At 32.4% G+C, this 23,523-nt stretch overlaps 1 protein-coding gene across 2 annotated transcripts in view; it reads left to right on the forward strand.

Annotated features, from left to right (window-relative positions):
• The first annotated feature begins 3,205 nt into the window (after positions 1–3,205).
• The window catches only part of LOC124540736, a 46,300-nt gene continuing 25,982 nt past the window's right edge, over positions 3,206–23,523 (forward strand). Inside the window, exon 1 of one of the 2 annotated variants that reach the window (XM_047118423.1) lies at positions 3,206–3,534. In XM_047118423.1, the coding sequence (XP_046974379.1) occupies positions 3,339–3,534 (196 nt within the window). In that variant the 5' untranslated portion in view covers positions 3,206–3,338. Of the gene's footprint in view, positions 3,535–12,491; positions 13,126–23,523 lie in introns of those variants that run through there. The other variant, XM_047118424.1, reaches the window with a different exon arrangement.

Raw genomic sequence — 23,523 nt, forward strand, 5'->3', positions numbered from 1 at the left:
TTGAAAAAAACACGTCAAAATCCGTTGTGTAATTTTAAAGATACATCATACAAGCGTACATAGGAACGGACATCGGAAAGCACCTTTGTTTAATACAATGTAATGATTATAGTTTAACTACTATATTGTGAATCATTCTTTTGCTGTTTTGTAATTTTGAAAATCTAAGCATACCTTGAGCTGTGATGGCCCAGTGGTTAGAACGCGTGCATCTTAACCGACGATTGCGGATCCAAACCCAGTCAAGCACCGCTATATACATGTGCTTAATTGGTGTTTATAATTCATCTCGTGCTCGGCGGTGAAAGAAAACATCGTGAGGAAGGTGTGCATTTCACCAACCCGCATTAGAACAGCGTGGTGGAATATGTGCCAAACCCTCTCCTTAATAGAAGAGGAGGCCTTATCCCAGTGGGAAATTTACAGGCTGTTACTTTTTTACTTCGGAAGAGGCAGCGGTAAGCAACTATGTTTTATACTATGTGAAGGAGATAAACATAACAAGTGATAAAAACTAAACGTTATTTCAGACTGATTGTAATGTTAAATAAATAAATACATAAATAAATAAATAAATAAATACATAAATAAATAAATAAATACATAAATAAATAAATAAATAAATACATAAATAAATAAATAAATAAATAAATTTCCTTCCGCACTGGTTCAAAGAACCTTTAGAAATGCTCAATGTTTGGATCAGATGTCAGTCTGCTAATTTTTAAGATAATCACTCCGATGGTTCTGCTTAATTATAATTAAGCTTATCAAGCAAGCAAGCAAGCAGCAAGTAAATAGATTAACTTTCGCATTTATAAAATGATTGGCTTTCCACGAAATATATATAAATACGAGTAGAATAATATATAATAAATAAATAAATATGAGACAATATCACATATATTAATCTGATCCCAATGTAAGTAGCCAAAGCACTTGTGTTATGGAAAATCAGAAGCAACGACGGTACCTCATACACCCAGACCTAAGACAACATAGAAACTAGTGATAATCTACATCGATTCGGCCGGGAATCGAACCCGGGACCTCGGAGTGGGGTACCCATGAAAACCGGCGTACATACCGCTCGACCACGGAGGTCGTCGAATTTATAGTATTAGCTTAGATGAGGATACTAATTATATATTACTTAGTGGTTATTTTACTTGGTGGTAGGGCTTTGTGCAAGCCCGTCTGGGTAAGTACCACCCATTCATCAGTTATTCTACCGCCAAATAACAGTACTCAGTATTGTTGTGTTCCGGTTTGAAGGGTGAGTGAGCCAGTGTAACTACAGGCACAAGGGACATAACATCTTGGTTCCTAAGGTTGGTGGCACATTGACGATGTAAGGTGTCCACTTTCCATCAGGTGGCCCATATGCTCGTCGGGCAACTTATAACATAAAAAAAAATATATCCTAAAAATTCCTTTGAACTATACCTATACTTCAGGTCATACACACACACTTAGCTGGATCCGTAGTATTCAGTCCTAGTTTTCTCTGTTCTAACATACGTGAAGTCTATTGGCACTGCCGTTGCCGTCTGCTGACATTGCAAACTATGCCGATAATTTCTATTCTTCTGAATACCTTACAATTAATTAAATTCGTAAGACCCTCATCATTGAAATCTCCGCCATGTGGTTAAAAATGATTTCTCTCTTTTTCTTACCATTAGCATTTTGGCGCCCTTAATCATTCACTGTACACCAAAGTCAGCAGTGCATCGTTTAACTCCCAATGAGCAATACAATGTATTGTTGTATTCCAGTCGTCTTAGTTCCCATGGTCAGTGTGCCAACCACGATGTATAGTTAATACTTTTTACAATTCTAGTTTCCATGGGAAGAGGTGACCACTTACGACGTAGCCCATTATCCGCCTTCTTCTAATTCCTCTTTTTTGACGACCTCCGTGGTCCAGTGGCGTGTACACCGGTTTTCATGGGTACACCACTCCGAGGTCTCGGGTTCGATTCCCGGTCGAGTCGATGTAGATGGCCATTAGTTTTCTATGTTGTCTTGGGTCTGAGTGTTTGTGGTACCGTCGTTACTATTGATTTTCCATAACACAAGTGCTTAATTACTTATATTGGGATAAAAATAATGTATGTGATGTTGTCTCATATTGATTTATTTATTATTTTTTTTACCGAGATAGGTACTGAAGTGAGCCATTGACAGGAATTTAGGTCTATTTGTGACTTTTATATTATTAAGTTTTTGTTTTATTATTAGAAATAGTTTATTTTTCGTTCAGTCAATTCTACTAAATTAATTAAACATTGCAATATGTATATTTTTTTCAATTATAAATTAACTCAATACAGATTAAATATTTTGTTGTGGTTTTAATTCTCGATTTATAACGTTATGTAACTCTTTGAATATGCTTAGTTACTTAGATAACATTGATTTTGAATCGTGACAAATATTTTTTTGCTATAATCGCCGAATCTTTAGCCGCGTGACTATGGCTTCAACTACGAAATTCGCAAATGCGGGTTTTAGAAAAAAAAACTCAGATTGTCAAAACCAATTCAAAATACGAATGTTATGTAGCGTTCATTGGAATCACTATTAATTAAAACAAAATATTGCGCTGAAAGTTAATTATACCTATGTCTACAATGTTACGTAAAAATGTATAATTTCAAGTAATAGAATCCCAAGTCTAGACGAGAACTAAACACTGAAAACGATGCGGCATTCAAGTAATAATATTCAATGCGTTTTAGAATATTTATTTTTGTGAAAATTGTAACGTCCATCATTTAACAGCTCAGCGCTATCAGCCAAGATTACATTCTATGTGATTGTGCGCTTATTGCGTAATACTTAAATAATCACGAACTAAAACTACCAAATCTAACGAATAAGTAATAAAAATAAAATATAAAAACTTCTTAAAATTCAATACTTTTTTAGTATATATATTTTTTTTTAATTTACAGTGCTTATGTACAAGGTATGATGGTATCAAGACGTCGTATTACGCTAACTTGCACTGGTTACAAGTGCGTCTAAACAATATTCCTCTTGACTAAAATGTTATATATTAAAGCCATGGGACTCTGGTCTTTTAAATTGGATACATGCATGCATCTTATTTATTTATTAGCGCGAGGAAGATATCGCAACGAGCTAACACCTATACGTTTCCCCGCCGACGGGCGGCCATGTTGCGCCGCACCGCGCTCAACCCGCCAGTTTCACGCGGGCATTCGGACGCGTGTCGCGTACCGCGCTCGCGGTCAACTATACGCACGAAATTCGAAATTTGAATAATTTTTTTTAAATTTAAACTTTTATTTTCTTTTAATTTTCTAACAATGGTCCGCAATAAGGTCAGCGACGGGATCAAGAGTGATCAGATCGTCTCTGAAGTTCAGAAACGACCATGTCTCTACGACACGAACCACATGAATTACGGTGATCGAGCGGAGAAGATGAGGAGTTGGGAAGAAGTCTGCGAGAGCGTAGTTCCCGGCTGGTACACGCTCGGGCTGACGGAGAAGTTTGCGGCCGGTATGTTCAGATTACCTTACCGTTTTGCGGAGACGGCGATGAAGGCGGGCGCGTGCGGCGCTCAGTCACTCTACAACCGGTCGGATTGCAATTGTCGCGTTCGACTTGCGTGCTCTTTGTTCGGTCGGTCGGATGCTTTCGAAATGTACCCGGTTCGAAATAACGTTTGCGTTAACATACCAAGGCACGTGGTATTTGATATTATTGAAAATTATTCGTAATTACAAATTTCTATTTAATTAAAATCAAAGTTAACACTTTTATAAGAAATACGGAAGGAGACGGTGCGTTCGTGCGGAAATTTTCGTTCCCAGACGTATATTTCTCACAGCTCACGACTTTAACGAGTTTCAATAAAATATTTTTTTTTTTCAATTAACTCGGTAATCTAATATGTACATTACATTGTTAGATATATCTAATAGGGTTCGTTATTATATGTCAATGGCGTTGGTAGCCATTAATCTGGCGATAAGAACATAATAACAGTCCGCTATACGTATATGTATATATCCTTGCGTTTGTAACAGGGCGTCATCTTGCAGTGATAATGTAATTTGACTCTATTTAATTATTTTGCTATCATCTTAATATTTAATTTCAAGTAGGTACCTATCTGCAGTGACGTCATCTTTGTATGCAGATGATTTAAGTAGTTACCAAGTTTATGTAACTAAATATGTACATTGTTTTGTTAAGTTATTTTTTTTTTTATAATACAAATTTATTTTTTAAACATGGCCGCTAACGACACGTAAGTATGGAAATTGAGCGATAATTATTATCTTTTAAAATGAAAATTGTTTTAAAAATTTACGATGTGATATTATTTCTGTAAAACAATACTAATTTCGGTTCGAGTAATTAACGTAGACTGTTTAAAGAATTGTTTTGTGTTCAAGGACGAAAAAAATATCTATTTGCAGATCACGTTGAACTTCAGATAAGTTTAGATTTTAGAATGTATTCATTATGTAGCTTCATCGCTATATATTTCATAATCAATAATTATTCGTTTTCATACAATATTTATCAGGTTCAGGTAAAGGGAAATTTGAAATATTATTCTTTAATTAATAATTACGCAATACCACAATTATTTGTACGTTCGACGCTAAATTACAAGTAATTTAAAAATAAATTAACTTAAATTCTTTTTTTGCATCGTTCGCTCTGGCTTATAAGTCAATAATAAAAAAAACGAGGCTTAATTGAATAAAGAACATAAGTATCTGCGTCATTTGTGCTGCTTATAAACGTATCTAAATATCACTGATTCCATTTTTGAATTTAAAAAAAAATCACTAATTTCGATTTCCCAGGAAAATATTGCTTCATCATCACAAATACTTATTTTCATATCAATAATCTGCGCTCTGACAAAAACTCGACCAAGTGTAGTTACGTGTCGCGTCAACCGCTTCGCGAACAAAGTTAGCGAGTGCACTATTTACAAAGTGTACATTACTCGCTCGACTCCTTACCTTTCGAGACTTTTGTAAAGTAATCGAGCGTTGTATATTGTTAATAATGAAAATACCGCGTTTTGAATTATCGTCGAAGAATGCAGTGGTGGGTACGGTGCGGCGTTCGTGACTCAATCGACGCGAGGGGCCGGCCCATTGCCGTCCGTAGCCTCTCTTACACTTGTGCTCGACTGTATTATACATTGCAGATACAATACGAGCTGTAGCTAGAAATCCACTACAATAAGCGCCAATGTAAGATATAAATTAATTAACATCTCTTTAAATTATCATTCGCGAACCCGTTTCGTTGTCTTGTTACAAAGCAATATGGATGCCGTTGAAATTGATAATCATTTGTTTTTATGAACTATATTAATGTGTCTAAATTTTATTATTTTAGTTTTTAGCGAAATTCCGTTAACTTTGAAATTATTATGTATTTTCTATTTTGAATCTTAATTTATCTAAGCCGGATAATTTATTTTAGTTTGTAAATACATTTAGTTTAAGGTGCGGTCCGTCATTGCTATTATAAATAAAGTTAATCAAACGGCTGCAAACAGCACGCTATTACTTCCACAAAATGGCCGCAAGTCCGCAACTCACTTTACTTATCTAATAGGCGCGGATATTTGACATTTAATATTAATTTAAAATAAGAATTTACAATTATTTTTTTAAATTATTGTTATTGTAAATTAAGTTAAGGTACAAATATCAATTGCCGCATTTTTAAACGTTTGTGGTTTAAGTAATATTTTAAAGTACATTGCTAAATTATATTTTCTCTTGGAAAAAAACAAGTATTACGAAAATTTCTGACTTTTTCTTTGTTTACGTACGTAACGTACGTGCTTTAGAAACAAAGGTCTTTATTAAAAATAGGCAATTAAATAAATTAGCTTTGTTCTGTTGAATGGGATAATTTAAATGAATGTGTTATTTATTTAATTTTGATCATTATTATAACTAATTTTGCAGAAACATAGACAAATGGATTTTTCTAAATATGGTTTTGATTCACACTCGTCATAGCGATTTTTCTTTTTTTTTGTAATAGGCAAATAACAAGCGTCTTCAGTTTTTTTTTTTGCCTTGTGTTTGCTTTTGTTTTTTAATTTAATAATTTATTTATTAATTATTTATCTTTACATATCCCCCTATGCATGTTTTAATGTCTAGTTTGACATAATATTGTTTACCTAATAACTGTATATAACCTAATAACCTTAATGACATCGTTGTGGTAATTTCAACCATAATTTCAAATTTAGAACAACTTCTTTCGATCGTTTAATTTTTTTCGTCATTTGAACTACTAATAGAACTATTAGTAATTACCTGTTCGAACATAATTTTAAATTTCGAATAACTTTAACGATCGAATTGTTATTATTATTTTTTTAAATAAAAATTCGTCTTGGCAAAAGTTTTTCGAATAATGCCAATTTTTCAGTTATATTATAACGTAATTTTTTAAAAGAAGTTTGTTTTTTTTTATATTCCGCACCTATCCGATACATATATATATAGTCATACAGTCGCGAGAACGTGCGGAGGTACGCGTAGCTTGACGCACACATAAACACAAACACATCTTAGTTATATCAGTAGTGTGTGTATGAGTGTATTGTTTGAGTATCAATTAATATATAAACTAGTATCATAAATATTAGATTTTTGATGTAAAGTAAGTGTAATATTCTGAGGTCGTTGGTGCAACGTTTTTGATGCAAATATGTTTTGTTTGCGTTACGACTCACACCTGCTACACGCTGTTGTCGCATAAAGTCAATAAACACTTAATTTTTTTGCATTAATATTTTAACGTACTTATTCTGTTTTATTTATTTCTTTTTCTTGTATTGAAAATAGTTTAAGGTACAGATACACTATTTCATTAAATTAATATAATTAAATATATATCCCTTCTCACTCTTCAACTTGTTACTCAAAATCTTTTACAATTAACGCAGCACGCTTATGGAACTCCTTGCCCTTAGCGGTACGTCGAGCTAAATCGCTTGAAATATTTAAACGTCGCATTTTCGAATATTATATTGATACTTGAAATCGTATTTTCATCCCTTACCTTTCTCCTCCTCCAATCCTCATTTATTTTAAAATTGTGTGTATGTTTTTCTTACTAGTTATGTGTGTATTTTCTCAGTATATATGTATGTATTATTTTTACTACTTTATTATGTTTGTATTATAGTACACCTCCACCCTAAATTTATTTATTTATTATAATGTCCTATGCCAACCGGTTGCCTGGAAGAGATCGCTCTTCTAGCGATAAGGCCGCCGATTGTATACTGTATAACATTGTTTATTTTATTCTGTTTTAAAATTTTATGTACTTTGCTTGGTGTACAATAAAGTATATTTCATTCATTTCATTCATTCATTAAATCATTCAGAATATCAGTGTATACTTTGTTTTTCTAGTTTATTTTTTAATTCTTATTATATGTAATTTGGTAAAGGTATAATAAAAAGTATAATTTTATTATTAAATAATCGGTATTTCGTATTCTGATGCAATTGTCACTTTAACTTTTGTAATCCGTTACACTCCGATTCTTATAGCTTTTATGACGAAATATCATAGTTTTTTTATATATAGTATTATATTATAATCAATTGTGAATTACATAGTATTAAACAAAGTCGCTTACCGCAGTCTGTCCATATGTATGCTTAGATCTTTAAAATTACGCAACGGATTTTGATACGGTTTTTTTAATAGATAAAGTGAATCGAGAGGAAGGTTTTTGTATAGTACATGGAAAATATAGTAAATAAACAAATTCTGTAGTATATTTTGTATCAGCATTACACCCGTGCAAAGCTCGGTCGGGTCGCTAGTTTAACAATAAATGTTGCCAGTTACAATCATACAACAACAACAACAACAGCCTGTAAATCCCACTGCTGGGCTAAAGGCCTCCTCTTCCTTTGAGGAGAATGTTTGGAACATATTCCACCACGCTGTTCCAATGCGAGTTGGTGAAATACACATGGCAGAATTTCTATGAAATTTGTCACATGCAGGTTTCCTCACGATGTTTTCCTTCACCACTGAGCACGAGATGAATTATAGAGACAAATTAAGCACATGAATCAGCGGTGCTTGCCTGGGTTTGAATCCGCAATTATCGGTTAAGATGCACGCGTTCTAACAACTGGGCCATTTCGACTCAATCGTACAGATAAAAAAAACACAGATTTGATAGCTCTGCTATATTAGTACTTGATTCATATATTACTTATAGCTACACTGTTCCACTTAACTACTTATATCCACTTTTAATTTTACTTCCGAAGTTCCGATAACAACTTCGACAATATTATGAAGGGATTTTCTTGGATATATAATTAGTATAATAGATAATTCAAGATCTCGACCGATGATACCATGTCAAATCAATGTCTGAGTTTCTCATTTGTCTATAATCTTGTGATTGAAATAAGCTATTTGACAATGCGAAAAATAAATTGTGAATTATTGTAATCAATGTATATTATGAGTTTAAAAATGGTTATTTACTAACGAAAGTTGAAAATAATACTTAATATATTCAAAAATCCATAAAAAAAATGCAAATTTTCAAACGTTTTGTCACGTGACACAAAACGGTCTTGATTAGCCGGTCTTATGATGAAGTCACTTTCTTGTAAATTTTGCTTTTCTCCTATATATACCACAGATTAAAATACAGGAAAGTGACGTCCAAAACCTTCTCAAAGTTTTTAACATTTTTATTTATAATATTAAGCTAAGTTTACACCCATTGCACATTATCAACTCAAGTATTCCTTTGTTTGAAGTTATTTGTTTATTAATATTGTATAATTTATTAACAAAGAACATTGTATAACTAGGACAAAAGAGTCGATACGAAAACGCGTAGATTTCTCGGCGTTTCGTCATAATGGGATATGAGCTATGACTAATACGGCTTGGTCGTCGTAAGTTAACATTTTGATGTGAAATATCCATTGGGGCCCCTTGGCGGTATACTGACTTTTATAGTCTGCTGGATAGACTGAGAAAGAGGTGGAATGACCATCACATTCCACCACACTGTTCGAATTTAGGGTGGATACACATGTGGAATTTTCATTGAATGAACTTAATCGCTGAGCTCGAGATGAATTCTAAATACAAATTAAGCACATTTATTATTTTTGTTACTTGGATTTGAACCAGCAATCACAGGTTACAATGCACGCGGTTTAACCACTGGGCAATCTCGGTTTTTATATCATGACGCTAACGCCGCCTCTCTCTACATTGTGCGTGGCTCGTATACTTTGTTGCTTAATATTATTTTTAGTTTATAAAAACTAGCCAGATGGATAGTAGGTCCATATAGTAGACAACTATTTTTTTTTTTTTCGTACGCATCGGACCTTCAGAAAGGTATTCCGGGCCTTTAGGGAGGGATCTTGCTCCGCTGGTGGTGGTAATGTGAATCTTTACCGTTAAAATATTTACGATGGCCGATTTTCTGTAGCTCGAATGCTGGATTGTATTGACATTACACATCCACGGAACCTCTCGTGCTACTCTCTATTAGTGGCGGAGTGGAGTACTACAGGGGCAAAGGTGATCTCGTCCCACACTTAGACTGAGATCATCTCAGCTATTCTCAAATACATAGTTTAATTAGTCAAACAGTTATATATTCCCTGTAGCTGTTCTTACACTGGCTCACTCACCCTTCAAATCCCGACACAATGACAACACGGGAAACCATAGTGCTGCCGTCATTTAAGGTATTGATATATTAATAAAAAACCGATCAAGTGCGAGTCGGATTCGTGTGGAGTTTTTTTTCAACCGACTTCAAAAATAACAATAATTATAACTACATTATATAATCGTAAAACGACTTTTAAGTAGTCTAATATTTTTCATGTCATTTTACCTAGGAGGACTTTAAAAAATATTTTATGCAATTATTTTTATTACTTTTTAGTGCATTTTTATTTGTTTTAAAATAGTGTTTTGTTTGAAGTCGGTTTTTCTTTTTGTTAAAATTTTTATTTATTTTTGTTTCGGTATTATGTTTCTCTAAGTAGTTCTAACTAAGGTTTCTAAAAATAATATATAAAATAAATTATTTTACAGCGTACTAGTCGACGCTCGCGGTCGCTCGTGTCCTTAGCAACAGAGAGACACGAGTTACTTTCGCGTTTATAATATTTTATAGATTAAATTGGTAAATTTGAATATTTTTATGGTATAGGTAGATGGACGAGTATATGGGCCACCCGATGGTTATTGGTCATCAATGGTTATAGATATTGATAACAAAAAAAAATGTCCATCACTGATAGTGCCAGTATGCTAAGGAGCTGATAGGTATGAGGTGTTATGTGCCGTGTGCCAGACTCATTGACTCATTCGAACAAAACAAGTGTTTATATAAACGTCAACTAGATAATACAAGATAGTAACCGTAAAACGAAACGTTTTTTGAATAAGCAGCGTTGCTTAAGTTAATGACTTTTCGTATTACTTAATTATACGTTTATTAGTAATAAAAATGTATGATTTATATTATGAACAATTAGGAATATCATATTCTATATTTAAAGTTAGTTTTGATGACCAATCATGGAACATAAATGATTTTTTTTCCTTATTAGAAAATAAAATTGCAACGCAAAATATTGTTTTTTTTTATTATCTGATGGGATTTTGTCTCGGTTCTAGTAATACTTGTCTTTGGTAGATTTTTTTTTTTATATTGTTAAAATAGGCAAGAGTATTTGCACATACAGTCGAGTTCTTTATAATATATTAAATGCTGGATGATGTTTATCTCGTATGAGGCACGAGATATAAGCTTATTTCATTAAAAAATCATTGGGTGCTTTCCATGTGATGCATTACATAAATAGATTTTCCCTCTTTTAAATATGCGTATTTATGTATGTGTAATTTTATTTAATATTTTATTATATGCAATTAGTTCTAAACTCACTTAAAATTTATATTAAAATATATTAGGCATTAAATAATCTTCCTTTTGCTTAATTACAAATCATTAAGAAAAAAAAATTACCTCATTAAGTGTTGTCGTCTATATAAGATTGCTAAATTAAATTAAATGTAAAATAATTAAGCGATTTATATTATGTACTAATTGCTGCGAGTGTTGATTTCGTCGCTTTCGATCGCAGCGATTGCTTCGATCTTACAACCTATACCTAACCTGTGGGAACAATTCAAATACTACTTGAATCTAGTGCAAGGAGTTTTTATATACAAAAAAAATAAGAGAAAGTTACGTTTTTTGTCTGTGTACATATAGAAAATTAAAGGATATGATTATTAACATATAAATAATGAGGAGTTGACATAAACTCGTTATCAGATATGATGATATTCAAAATATAAGTCTTGTCGTTCACGATCGTAACACCTTTCCTTCGATATGACGTATGATCTTTCCCTGAAATATGACGTTTTAGCTATCATGTATTCTACGTCATACTGACGTCGCAAACATGTACGATCAAAAAATATATAAATCCTAACCAAACATTTTGATGCTTCGATATACATATATGTACACGATAATTGAATAGTTTTCGTCCGCGTTTGGTTTAGTAATAGGGGTGGGTCCGGTGGGGAGGGGTGCGATCATATTTTAAGATTTAAAAGGATTTATCCTTAGGGTTCAAGATTGCTTCAGAGGTAAAGCGTAGCAAACAGACGGACAAAAATACAGATAGATTTACTTTACCGTATATAATATGTTTTTTTTTTATGAATAAATTCATCGAGTTATTTCAATCATGGCTTAATGCTCGTTAATAATTAAATTGTATGTAAAATAATCAGGTTGTGTAAGTGAGCAAAATATATTTAACCCAGAAATAAATGTCGTTTTACCTTCGAATATGTTTGTATCGTGTTCGAGATTATATTTTAATTTCATATAATTTACTGAGGTATAATTTTTTTTAATAAATTTACTAAAAGTTAAAATTATAGTCTGCAAATGTCTCACTGTTGGGTTTTAGGTCTGTCTCCTTTTGCGAAGTAGCGTGTACTCTATTCCACCACGCTGCTCTAAATTGGCTCGGTGGTGGATTTTTGTCTGATAAATTCCATGAGTTTAATTTAATTATAAAACACAGTCGGTCTAATAAAGTTGGTTGCCCGGACTTGAACCTCCAACCATCAGTAAATATTTACGTATTCTAACCACTGAGTCGTCGCGACTTAGTAACAGATATACAAAAATTAATGAGTTGCATATTTTTTGTAAAAAGATAAAATTATTGTAAAAAGACAAAATTATTATTAATAAAATAAACAAATACAAATTAAACGAAAATAACAAAGCTGTTTTCAAAACAAAATTATTAAAAGCTTATTTATTAGACGACGCGTTTCGCGATCTATTTATAACTTTATAAAATTTATTCGATCATCTGGCGACTGGCGCACAGAGAGAAACCTCATTCGGCGAGATCGCTTCGCTGAGACCGTTCCGTTCCGTGCAACGTTATACGAAATAAATATACGTTATAAAATCGAAACGTGTTTAAATTTTAATGTTCTTTACATTATCTGTGCTCAATTTTTAATCTGTGTTGTATTGGCGGGTTTATAAATTAAATTGAAAATATTTTTGTTTTTTTCATTATCTGTGCTCAATTTTTAATCTGTGTCGTGTTCGCGGGTTAATATGTTAGATTGAATTGAAATTAAATGCGCGTTTAACGTGTCCGTAGCGTTGGTTTCTTAAAAATTAACGAATTTGTGTGATTATTTTCGCTTGGTGCTTTTTTTTTAAATATGTTAAATTATTATAATGTGACAGTTAATATTTTTATTGAATGTACGTTTGTCAGATTTTGTTGGTATTTTTAAATTTGGAATTTGGATTTATTATGTATCGATTGCTAACGATGTTGTAATTATCGTACAGATAATATAATATTGATAAGTTAATAACATATTTGTGTCGTGTAGTTTATTTATGTATTGGTTGATTAATACGAACGTTTGCTTGAGACAATGAATGTTTAATTAAAAAGTGCATTTGACACCGTGAGGAGATTACACGTAGCAGGATAAATAATTCTAAAATGGGTAGGTATTTATTTCAATTACTAGTATCGATATTAAGACTAAATCAATAAATAAATCATATTATTCATTAAAAGAGTATAGTATATATAGTATCATAGGACACTGATTACCGTAAATAACAGCACTTTTAATCTGTTTATTTGAAAAGAGCAAGTTTCTTGCCGTTTCTTCTCGCTAGAAGCTGCTTTCCGAAACGGTGGTAGTATTTAATTATTGACGATTCAAAAACGCTTCATTGTGAAGTTTACTTGAATAAAATTGATTTGATTTGATTTGATAGATTTAACTGATGATTTGTAATAGTGACGTTCGTTTTAATTGTGATTGAAATAAATCGCTAAAAAAATTTTCTTTTATTTTAAAATTATTGTGTGTGTTATCGACACCAATATGCGTTGTTTGTGTGTATTGTTTTATATGTATGTGTACGGTTACATTGTAATCGATGTGTGCGTTCTGAGTATGTAACAATATAAATGTATATGTCGCGAGAAAATTGTTTATACGAATACAATGTATTACTTTTTTTGATTGAAAGTTTTTATTTTTGATAGGTGATTGGAACACCCGATAAGTGGTCACCATCACCATTCCTTACATCAATGATTTGCTACCAACCTTGGTAACTAATGATCTATGTCCCTTGTATACTGCCTCATTCAGCCTTTCAATCGTATACAATAACTAAATATTTCTTTGGCGGTAAAGTATATATTATGAGTAGATGATACAACCAAGAATTTAGGTATTTAGTGACAATTAGGCTTTAAATTATTCTATTATTTTTTATCTACATATTTTATAAAGTCAATAAAATTATAGAAAACCTTTTAAATTTATGTTTATACTATGTTATACTTTTTAATAACAGTTTGGAAACTAAGTAACCGTTGCTTTATAATTTTTCGACGCATTAACTGACTTTCTATGTAATAAATAAAAGATTCTGACGACATAACATGTATGCTATATGTAGTTTATTTTAAAACGAATTAACCTTGATATTTCATTGTAATTGTTTCTGCAAACGTGTTAATATATATTTTTTCATATATGCTACAGTTTAAATAAGGAAATACTGGTTTTACATACACGAGAATCGATCGAGAAACGATAAATGTAATTAAATAAATAAAAAATGCGTTCTTTTCAAACGTATTCAGTTTTATGTTTTTTAATTAAAAAATATATCTAATGTTGAGTAATTAGTATATAAGTGTATATGACCCACTGCTGGGCTTAAAACCTCTTTATTGGTGCAAGATGTTACTCCAAAACGGATTGATGGAAGGTTTTTCTACCAGCGTATGTACGCTTCCTTAATATTTTTCCTTTACCTCTGTATTAAAAAAAAACTAATTAATTATACGATAATTCCTATAATCTGTGGATTCGATTCAAGCATTCTCTTTTTAAAATGTATTTCATTTGGTATTTAGGTTACTTAAGTAGGTTTATATGTATAAGTAGGTAAATAATATGACCTTAGCTGAGAAGCGGTATAGACGCCATTTTGTTTTTGTAATACAATAACCGAAAATGCTTTGTCAGTTAGAGGATCTCATTTCTTAAGTACTTTATTTTAAAAAAAAAACCTTTATTTAATATGATATAATTAGTAATAACTTTACTTCGTAATAATATTAAAAATAAGTAAGTAAGTAAGCGTAAGTGTTGATCATTGGATGTTTGTTGCCTGTTGTTGATGTATATATTGAATAAAGTAAGGAAAGTAACAGCCTGTAAAATTCCCACTGCTGGGATAAGACCTCCTGTTCCAATGCGGGTTGGTGGAATGCACATGTGGCAGAATGTCGATGAAATTAGACAAATGCAGGTTATCTCACGATGTTTTCCTTCACCGCCAAGCTCGAGATGAATTATAAATACAAATTAAGCAAATATATATAGTGGTGCTTGCCTGGGTTTGAACCCGCAATCATTAGGTTTAGATGCACGCGTTCTAAACTTCTAACCACTGGGCCATCTCAGCTCATTTGATTTATTGAATATTGTATATATGTTTTATTTATATATGTTTGTATATGTTTTATTATTTCATCATGATTTCATCCTTTTTATTCAAATATGGAAGTGAAGGTGTAGTTGTTATTTAAAACGTCTTGTGATGTTTTTTTACTTTTTTGTATGATATCACGAGGTTTGTCCTTGTCGCTAAAATAATTGTCTGAGAATTAAAAATTATTTGTACAAATAAATATAACTTTTTTAAATGTATAAATAAATGTTGTGCAAAACCGTCAGAGTTGATGATATCTTTTGTGAGTTTTTCTATTTGTATAAATAATATTTTATATTTTCAGTGATATACACCACACAATAGAGTCTGAAATTAATAACTATATATATATATTATAAATAAAAATAAAAAAAAATAATTACTATTATCAATAGGATATGTCAATTATTTGAGAGTGACAGAATATGTCAAATTTTACAGAGACCATACTGTCTATGGCTGAATGAACAGTTTTCATAGACGACTTAATCATAGTTGCAATTATTTTTAAAATAAAAACAGTCTGTCATTCTTGGGTTACCATAATACATGAACCACAAAATCTTAGACAATTATCCGAACGTACGTGCTAATTAAATTTTATCACGACACTTTGTTATAGTTTGTCCAGACTGTCTATGCAGAATACATACAGCTAAAATAACTGATACTAGAAAGTTGTAATTTGCAACATAGTTTATGTATAACGTGAGCATCCACCAAGGAAATTTCAAATTTACGGGGAGGAAAGGGAGAGTTATTTTTAGCTAGGGTTGCTAGTTATAAAAATTCCTATATCCTAATACTATTATGAAATTGTAACACAATATATCCTTGATATTTCTTATCATTATAACAGATATAAGTGAGTGTTTTTAGTAGCTTTAGTAATGCATCGATATTGCTTACAATGATTCATTTAATTAAGTATTTCCATGTGTGAGTAATATTCTTTTTTTTTTTAAATATTATTCTCGCTAAACAGACCTGCGTCCGTGCCTTTTTGTTTTGTTAGTTCTTATTTTATTGCGTTACATTTTTATAATTATTTTATATAATTTTGTAGAATTATTACTTTTATTTATCGCATTAAAACAATAAGTTAAACATAATAGATATTGAATAATTCGGTGATTCGAATTTTTAATGTTGATCTTGATATAGACTATGATGAGTATGTTTTTTCGCATATGTTTTCATCTATAATAATATATAAAGTTAAAGAGTTTGTTCACCAGTGTCAGTATTTCTGTCCGATTTACATTAAATTTATATTTGAATAGACCAACGCAGTTTACGCAGTGGTTACCCTATTTAAAATCGAATACTAGTAATGATGACTGAGATTTATAAATAATATAAGTCACTTGATGGTAGGGCCTGTAAGCATCTTTGCCACCTATTTATCCTATATGTTGTACCGCCAAACAGTACCTTGTAGTGTTTTGTTCCAACGAGTAAGCTAGTGTAACAAAAGGCACAAAATACGTCTTAGTTCCCATATTTCTGACGGTAATAATGTCATTGGTGCCCAGTTACCATCAGATTGTATCCGTTTACCAGTCATATATAAATACATATACCCATGCCCTGCGATTAGGTTAGAATTATTCGTTATTCGATTATTTCCAAGAGCCTTCATAAATAACGTCAATGCTTCTGATAGAAGTTAAGTTATATGAGTTTTATATTTCCTGGAAGCTGCATAGTTTCATGAAATATATTTCATATTGTTTTTCCTGGAATAAAGGTGTTGATTTTATTGATGTCAGTGCAAATTCACCCATCGCACCTTGGAAGCCTCTTCAACGAATTGAGCAAATGTTTTAGTTGCCTATATATATTTATATGCCTAATAATTCTATTGAAATACTTACTTGAATTTTATTAAGTCTAATCATAAATACTTTTACAAAAGTAAAATTCGAATATATGCTCATAATCATATTTTAAATAACTAACTGATATACAGCGCACAGTCCAAACCGGTGGTTTAACGAGATGTAATTTTTCACAGGTATTTCATATGGAATGTTAGTTAGAAAGGATTTTTCAATTAATTTCCTCTGGGGATTCCATATGGTGTAATGTTTACTTGATGGTAATTAGGTTTTTGGTTAGGACTGACGGGATCGATATTCATAATGTATAGGTATATAATCAGATATTTTTTCACCAAACAGAAATACTTAGTATTGTTTTGTTTTGGTTTAAGGGGTGATCGAGCCAGTGTAACCATATAAACAAGGATAGTTAATATCTTGTTTCCAATTTAGTAACGCACTATGATATGAGGTATAATTAGTATTTATTACAGAGCTGTCTTATGGTTAGTTACGAATACTTACCATAAGATAACTACTTACCCATGTGTCTAACCATATTATAAAAACAAATGAAAATTCGTTTGAAATGACGGTAGACATAAGTTTTTAAAAGGATGATTAGTAAACGAGTGCTGTCTCCCTCTGTCATATGTCAAATCAAATACAACAGAATGAGCATATAAATAAAGTCAAATATGTTTGTTAAATATAGCATATTGTGTTTTAAAAAAAATAAATAAAAGAAATTCATTTAATTAATTTAATAATGCACATATCCCAATCCACTTTCCAGACCTCCTACACGTCTAGCCGCATGGCTGCGTGTGACGTAAATATATACCCGCAGACTTTGTTGTAGTGCTTTAAGGGATCTGCCAGTAGATATTTACTTTTTTTTCTCATTACCATGTAACTCTATAAGTATAACATCCAACAACAAACAAAACAACAACAGCCTGTAAATTTCCCACTGCTGGGCTAAGTTTTGGAACATATTACATCAACCCGCATTGGAAAGCTTGGGTTTGTGGAATACAAATTTTGTAGAATTCCTATGAAATTAGACACATGCTGGTTTACTCACGATGTTTTCTTTCACCGCCGAGTACGAGATGTATTATGAACACAAATTATGCACATGAAAGTGGTGCTTGCTGGGTCTGAACCTGCAGTCATCGGTTAAGATGCAAGCGTTCTAACCACTGTGCCATCTCGGCCCACCGTTCAAATGAAAACATAATATTCAAGGAGGTATTTCAAAGCAATTTTGCGTCGACATTTTCCAGAATTATCATAAATGTCACTTACCCGGTTCGAGAAGTAGATTTTAAGGAAACTAACTATATATATATATATATATATATATATATATATATATATATATATATATATATATATATATATAATTAAATGTAAGCATCCTACAAGTCAAAGTAATTTAGCGAGTAATAAATTTAAATAATAAATAGTATTAATTTTAATTAGTCTGTTTCCTAGGATTGCATGGAAAACATTAATTCTTTAGATTTAGCGAAAATTCCTGCATGCGAAGCATTATTAAATGCACTTTGAAGTTTCGTTTAGCATTTCGATTCTCGCTAAGTTTACGTAAAGCTTTAAACAACAGGTAGTGAGAATATTGACGTATTATTGCTTTGATGTCGAGGACTTGAAATTAGATTTATTTGTGGTTACTTTAAGTCTTTGTATTCTACGTTTCGGTTAGACGTGCGGGCCATATTCTATATCAACATCATCAGCCTGTAAATTTTCCACTGCTGGGTTAAGACCTCCTCTCCCTTCTAGGAGAAGGTTCGGAACATATGCGGGTTGGGTTGGAATACACATGTGGCAGAATTTCTGAGGAATTAGACACATGCAGATCCTCACGATATTTTCCTTCATCGCCGAGTAGGGGATGAATTATAAACACGTTCTAACCACTGGGCCATCTCGGGCCATATTATTTGACCTTTAAGTCTATCCTTAGTCAAAGTGAAAATCAGTTCAACATTGAAGCGTTAGACTTGATTATTGTCATAAATCTACCATTGGTTCTGAAGTAAACACTGCATACCTAAAAAGAAGGAAAAAACGATTATATTTATCTCAATAATACTTCCCGTCAAGAACATGATCCGGGCCCATACATAAGTTAAGATTTAAATTGAATCGAAACAAAATTATTAACCTGTAATTGATTGAAATGTTGCTAAACCAGATTTATGCCTAAAGTATTCCGGTTTCCGTTGTACCTATTTTATTTGCTCGATTTTTTACATATATGTTGTAGGCATATGAGCAAATACTTGCTGGTAGACTGCAAGCTTGTCTGGGTATCCGTTCATCACAAAATCTGTGCAAACAGCAACTGTTAGCATAACAACTGTTTATTGTGCAGACGAAGCCCTTGAGGCTTAACTTCTTAGCTCCCAAGGTTGTGATGCAAGTGTAGGTTAACATTAATATAGAGAATGGTGACCACTTACCATCATTTGGGATATTTTCTCGTCCGCTACCTATTACATAAAAATATATATACATGTTAGGTATCGCCCGCGTCTTCGTTCGCCTTTTAGGGTTTTGGTTGTCTTGAGTTAGGTAAAAAGTACCTTAAACCTTCCTTGGAGTTCATGCTTGCTGTACAACAAATTTCATAAAATTCGGTTCATTGGTTTGGTCGTGAAAGAGCTACAGACAGACATACAGACAGAGAGAGTTACTTTCATGTTTATAATATTAGTATACAGAGTATAGATAACATCGGCTATACTATAGAGATATTATTTCTTGTTCCTGTAGTTACGGCTTTTAGCCAGAAACGGAACACTGCAGTGTAATTGATTTTTGGTGGTGGATTAATGAGTGGTTTGTACCCTCCTTGACGGTCTACTAATACAAGTAAATGAGTACTGTAAATTTTTTGTTTCATTTAGATTTGCCAACTAAACATAGATTTTAATTTTAAAAGTTAAACTTAAATGCATTTCGTTTTAATATAGAATGCTACACAAAAGGAGAAATTACTTGTAATTAAGAAAATGACGTAACGTTTAATGACCAGATATACAATCTAATAAAACTAATTATTTTTTAATTAAATTATAGTAACAAAAACACTTAAAATACAAATGATTTAGTGTTGTTTGTCGAAAATTAGAACTATATCTAAATAATAACTATTTCTCATAAATAATTTTAACATTAGAATTAATGGTCTTGAAACTAAAAAAAAGTATCGAGGTATGACTACTAATTTTTAAATTAGTTGCTTATAAAAGGAAGATAAGATCGTATCACACGTACCTGTTTTTAACAGACCCTATTTTAATCATTTTAATAAGTGGCAGATACAAATAACAATACACTATTTTATCACATGTCTATTGAAACTAAAAGTAACTATAAATACTATAAATCAGTTAAAAATCAGGTGAAAATTCCAAATAAAGATCACGATCATGTATCGTCTTGTATTATTAAAATTAGCTAAAGATAAGCTTTCCAATCAATTCCTCTTGATTAGCTTATCTTTAGCTCCATCTTTAACTCTATAATATTCGTGAAATTCGCATTAAAATCCGACGTGTACTTTAAAAGATCTAAGAAGCGAATTTGTTTTACTCTATGAAGTTAGGCACCATACATATAGTTTTTATCTATATCAATGGTTGTAGTATTTGTAGGTTGCAAGCTCAACAATCATTACATACTCAGAAAAGCAATCATGATCAAAACTTGACGCCTTACTCGCAAATTTCTCACGACTTCCGTTGAACGATTGAATGAATTTATAATATCGCCTAGCCTCTACTCGCTCCACTACGACCTGTTTAAGATTTCGTTACCTCATAACAAAAAGAGAGAAAATAGGATCGGAACATTGTACACTGCTTATAATAATAACGAAAAGTCGTACCTTTTTATAATGTCATACAGTTGAGTAACAACGCGACGAAAAAGGATTTAATGGATTTTCCGAAAAAAAAAATACAACCAACATGTTTCTGAGTCATATAGCCAGCGTTGTGCGGTCTAAATTATAATCGATAATACCTTAGCCTAATTCGTCAGGGACCTTGGATTTGTGGGCAGTTCGCCATCATTCTATGGAAAGTAGGCGATACATCTACGTCAAATCTGTCGTGTATGTCTCGGGTAAGTTAGGGTAAATTTAAAGTAAATATATTCACGATCTGCAACTCGAGATCCTCAATGTGTGCTTAATGATAATGTTATGGCGGCGATACACGGAGAGAGTTTTTATTTACATTTGTTTACCGAACACTGAAATGTGTAAATTACCAATTTCTTATTCGTTTCATTTGCACAAATATGCCAAATGACGTTTTTCCGCTTCATTTGATATTTTGACACTTGAAATAATTCAAATGCAGCTATGGCAAATATTTGCCCTATATTTGCTCTGATCACATTAATTTGATTAGCGATATACGAGAGCTAGCGCGCACTGGTGAGTTTTGTCACGGTGACGGTGACAAAGAGACCACTCTTTTCCACTTCTTCTATTAGAACATCATTATCAGTATCGTCTTCACGAATGTGTACGTTTTGAATAGATGGTGACGACATTTTGCGCGCGTCAAAGACAAATTTATGTAAAGACGCTGACAGTTTCGTCACGGGCTTGTTTGCCGGTCGGCGTACTCAAATGTCACCCAATTGTCACGTCGTAACATGCGCGCAACTCCATACATAATCACGGACTTGACAAGAGTGACGAAACAGTCACCGTGACAAAAATCACTAGTGCGCGCTAGTTCTAAAAATACAAGAATATGAAAATCACTCTTGTCACGTCACGTCTAAATTTCAAGTGATATTTTTTGTATCTTCTACTAAAAGCATTATGTATATCGACCTTCTTGGTCGGATAGTGTGTACACCGGTTTTCATGGGTACGCCACTACCAGGTCCCGTGTTATTTCCCGGCCGAGTCGATGATGAAAAAGTTCATTAATTTTCTATGTTATCTTGAGTCTGGGTGTTTGTGATACCGTCGTTACTTCTTATTTTTCATAACACGAGTTAGCTACTTACAGTCAAAGTAATGTATGTGATATTGTCCAATGTTTATTTATTATTATTCTTTATTTGTTCTTCCAGTTAGATATTACAAAAAAAAACTTCTCATATAAATATTTGTATAGAGTCTACGTTTGCGCAAAGGGCCGCCATTATGTAACTTATACGTATGTGAATATAATATGGTGTGTCATAATATGATATACCGTTTCACGGTTTACGACGTTATTCGGAAACATGGGCACAGGTTGGTTTGAACTTGATCTTGCCTCGGCCGGCTGGATTTATGAGTTGTGTGGTTAGTTAGGTGTTCCACAGAAACACATCCACATTAAATGTTGTAAAAGAGTAAATATTGGAGTTTTTTGCCGGTTCTTCTCGGTAGAATCTTCTTTGCGAATCGATGGTAGCTTCACTTAATATAGTTGTTGTCATTTAACAAATTCAAAATTCCTTGTAAATACAGTATATTTTGATTGTTTTTTGAGTACCACAGATTTTTCATGTTGTTCAGAACTAAAGAATTAAAACAAAATTATCAGCATTGTAGAATGAGTCTATGTGAGATGACATGTCCATTGTCCAACCAGCTACACTTGTTGACTTTCAGGCAGACTATGTATCTTAAATATTGGAAAAAAATAGTTATTGAGTGTTTTACCGGTTCTTGTCCATTGAATCTACATTTCGAACTCGACTATTGATATAGCTTTAGAATTGATATAAATTGATTGATGATTTAAGCAACATTTTTGGCGTTTATTGATCTTGAATCATGCATTCGTTGAAAACAGTTGCTCCTCCAGACTGATCGGTCTGGTGGTACAGTGTCCAATTTCGCTCGGAGCTTTGTTTTCGATACACGAGTCACAGCCCACATGGACTCACTAGTGAAAAGATTATTCGACCACGCACGTGGTTTATTGCCCAAGGTCGGAAGGACGTTTCTAGATTATGCCAATTTTTTTTTTGACGAATTCTATTTGTTTTTATTGTAATTACTAGTTTCTGGGCGATGGTAAGAGGGGGGGGGGGCTTAATTCGGGATTCAAATAGCCTTTGTTCCATTTTTATAATGATCGATATTTTAATTTAGGCTTAAAAGCATAGCAAACAAACAAATAGACTGACTTTCTATTTATATTTATATAGGAGGGTAACTAGAGGCGACCTCCTCGATTACTGTTGAATAAAAAGAGGGCGAACGGATTCATTGGAATTCAAAAAGTTAATAGTGTATAACCATATACGGTGGATTCCGCGTCGATTGGTCATAGTTTCAAACCGATGTGTAGTTTTCACGTGGATGACGCACAAAGGAAAAAGCAATAAATATATATTATACTAGCTGTGCCCGTTACCTTGTACGCGTCTGAATTTACCAAAAAAAAAATTAACAAAGTCAGTCCATCCGTTCCAGAGATCAGCTTGAACAAACAGACAGACAGACTGACAATAATGGTAAAAAATGTTATTTTGGTAATGTACCTTTTATAAAAAATACAT

This window comes from Vanessa cardui, chromosome 26, assembly GCF_905220365.1.
Source record: "Vanessa cardui chromosome 26, ilVanCard2.1, whole genome shotgun sequence".
In the NCBI taxonomy this organism is placed as follows: Eukaryota; Metazoa; Arthropoda; class Insecta; order Lepidoptera; family Nymphalidae; genus Vanessa; species Vanessa cardui.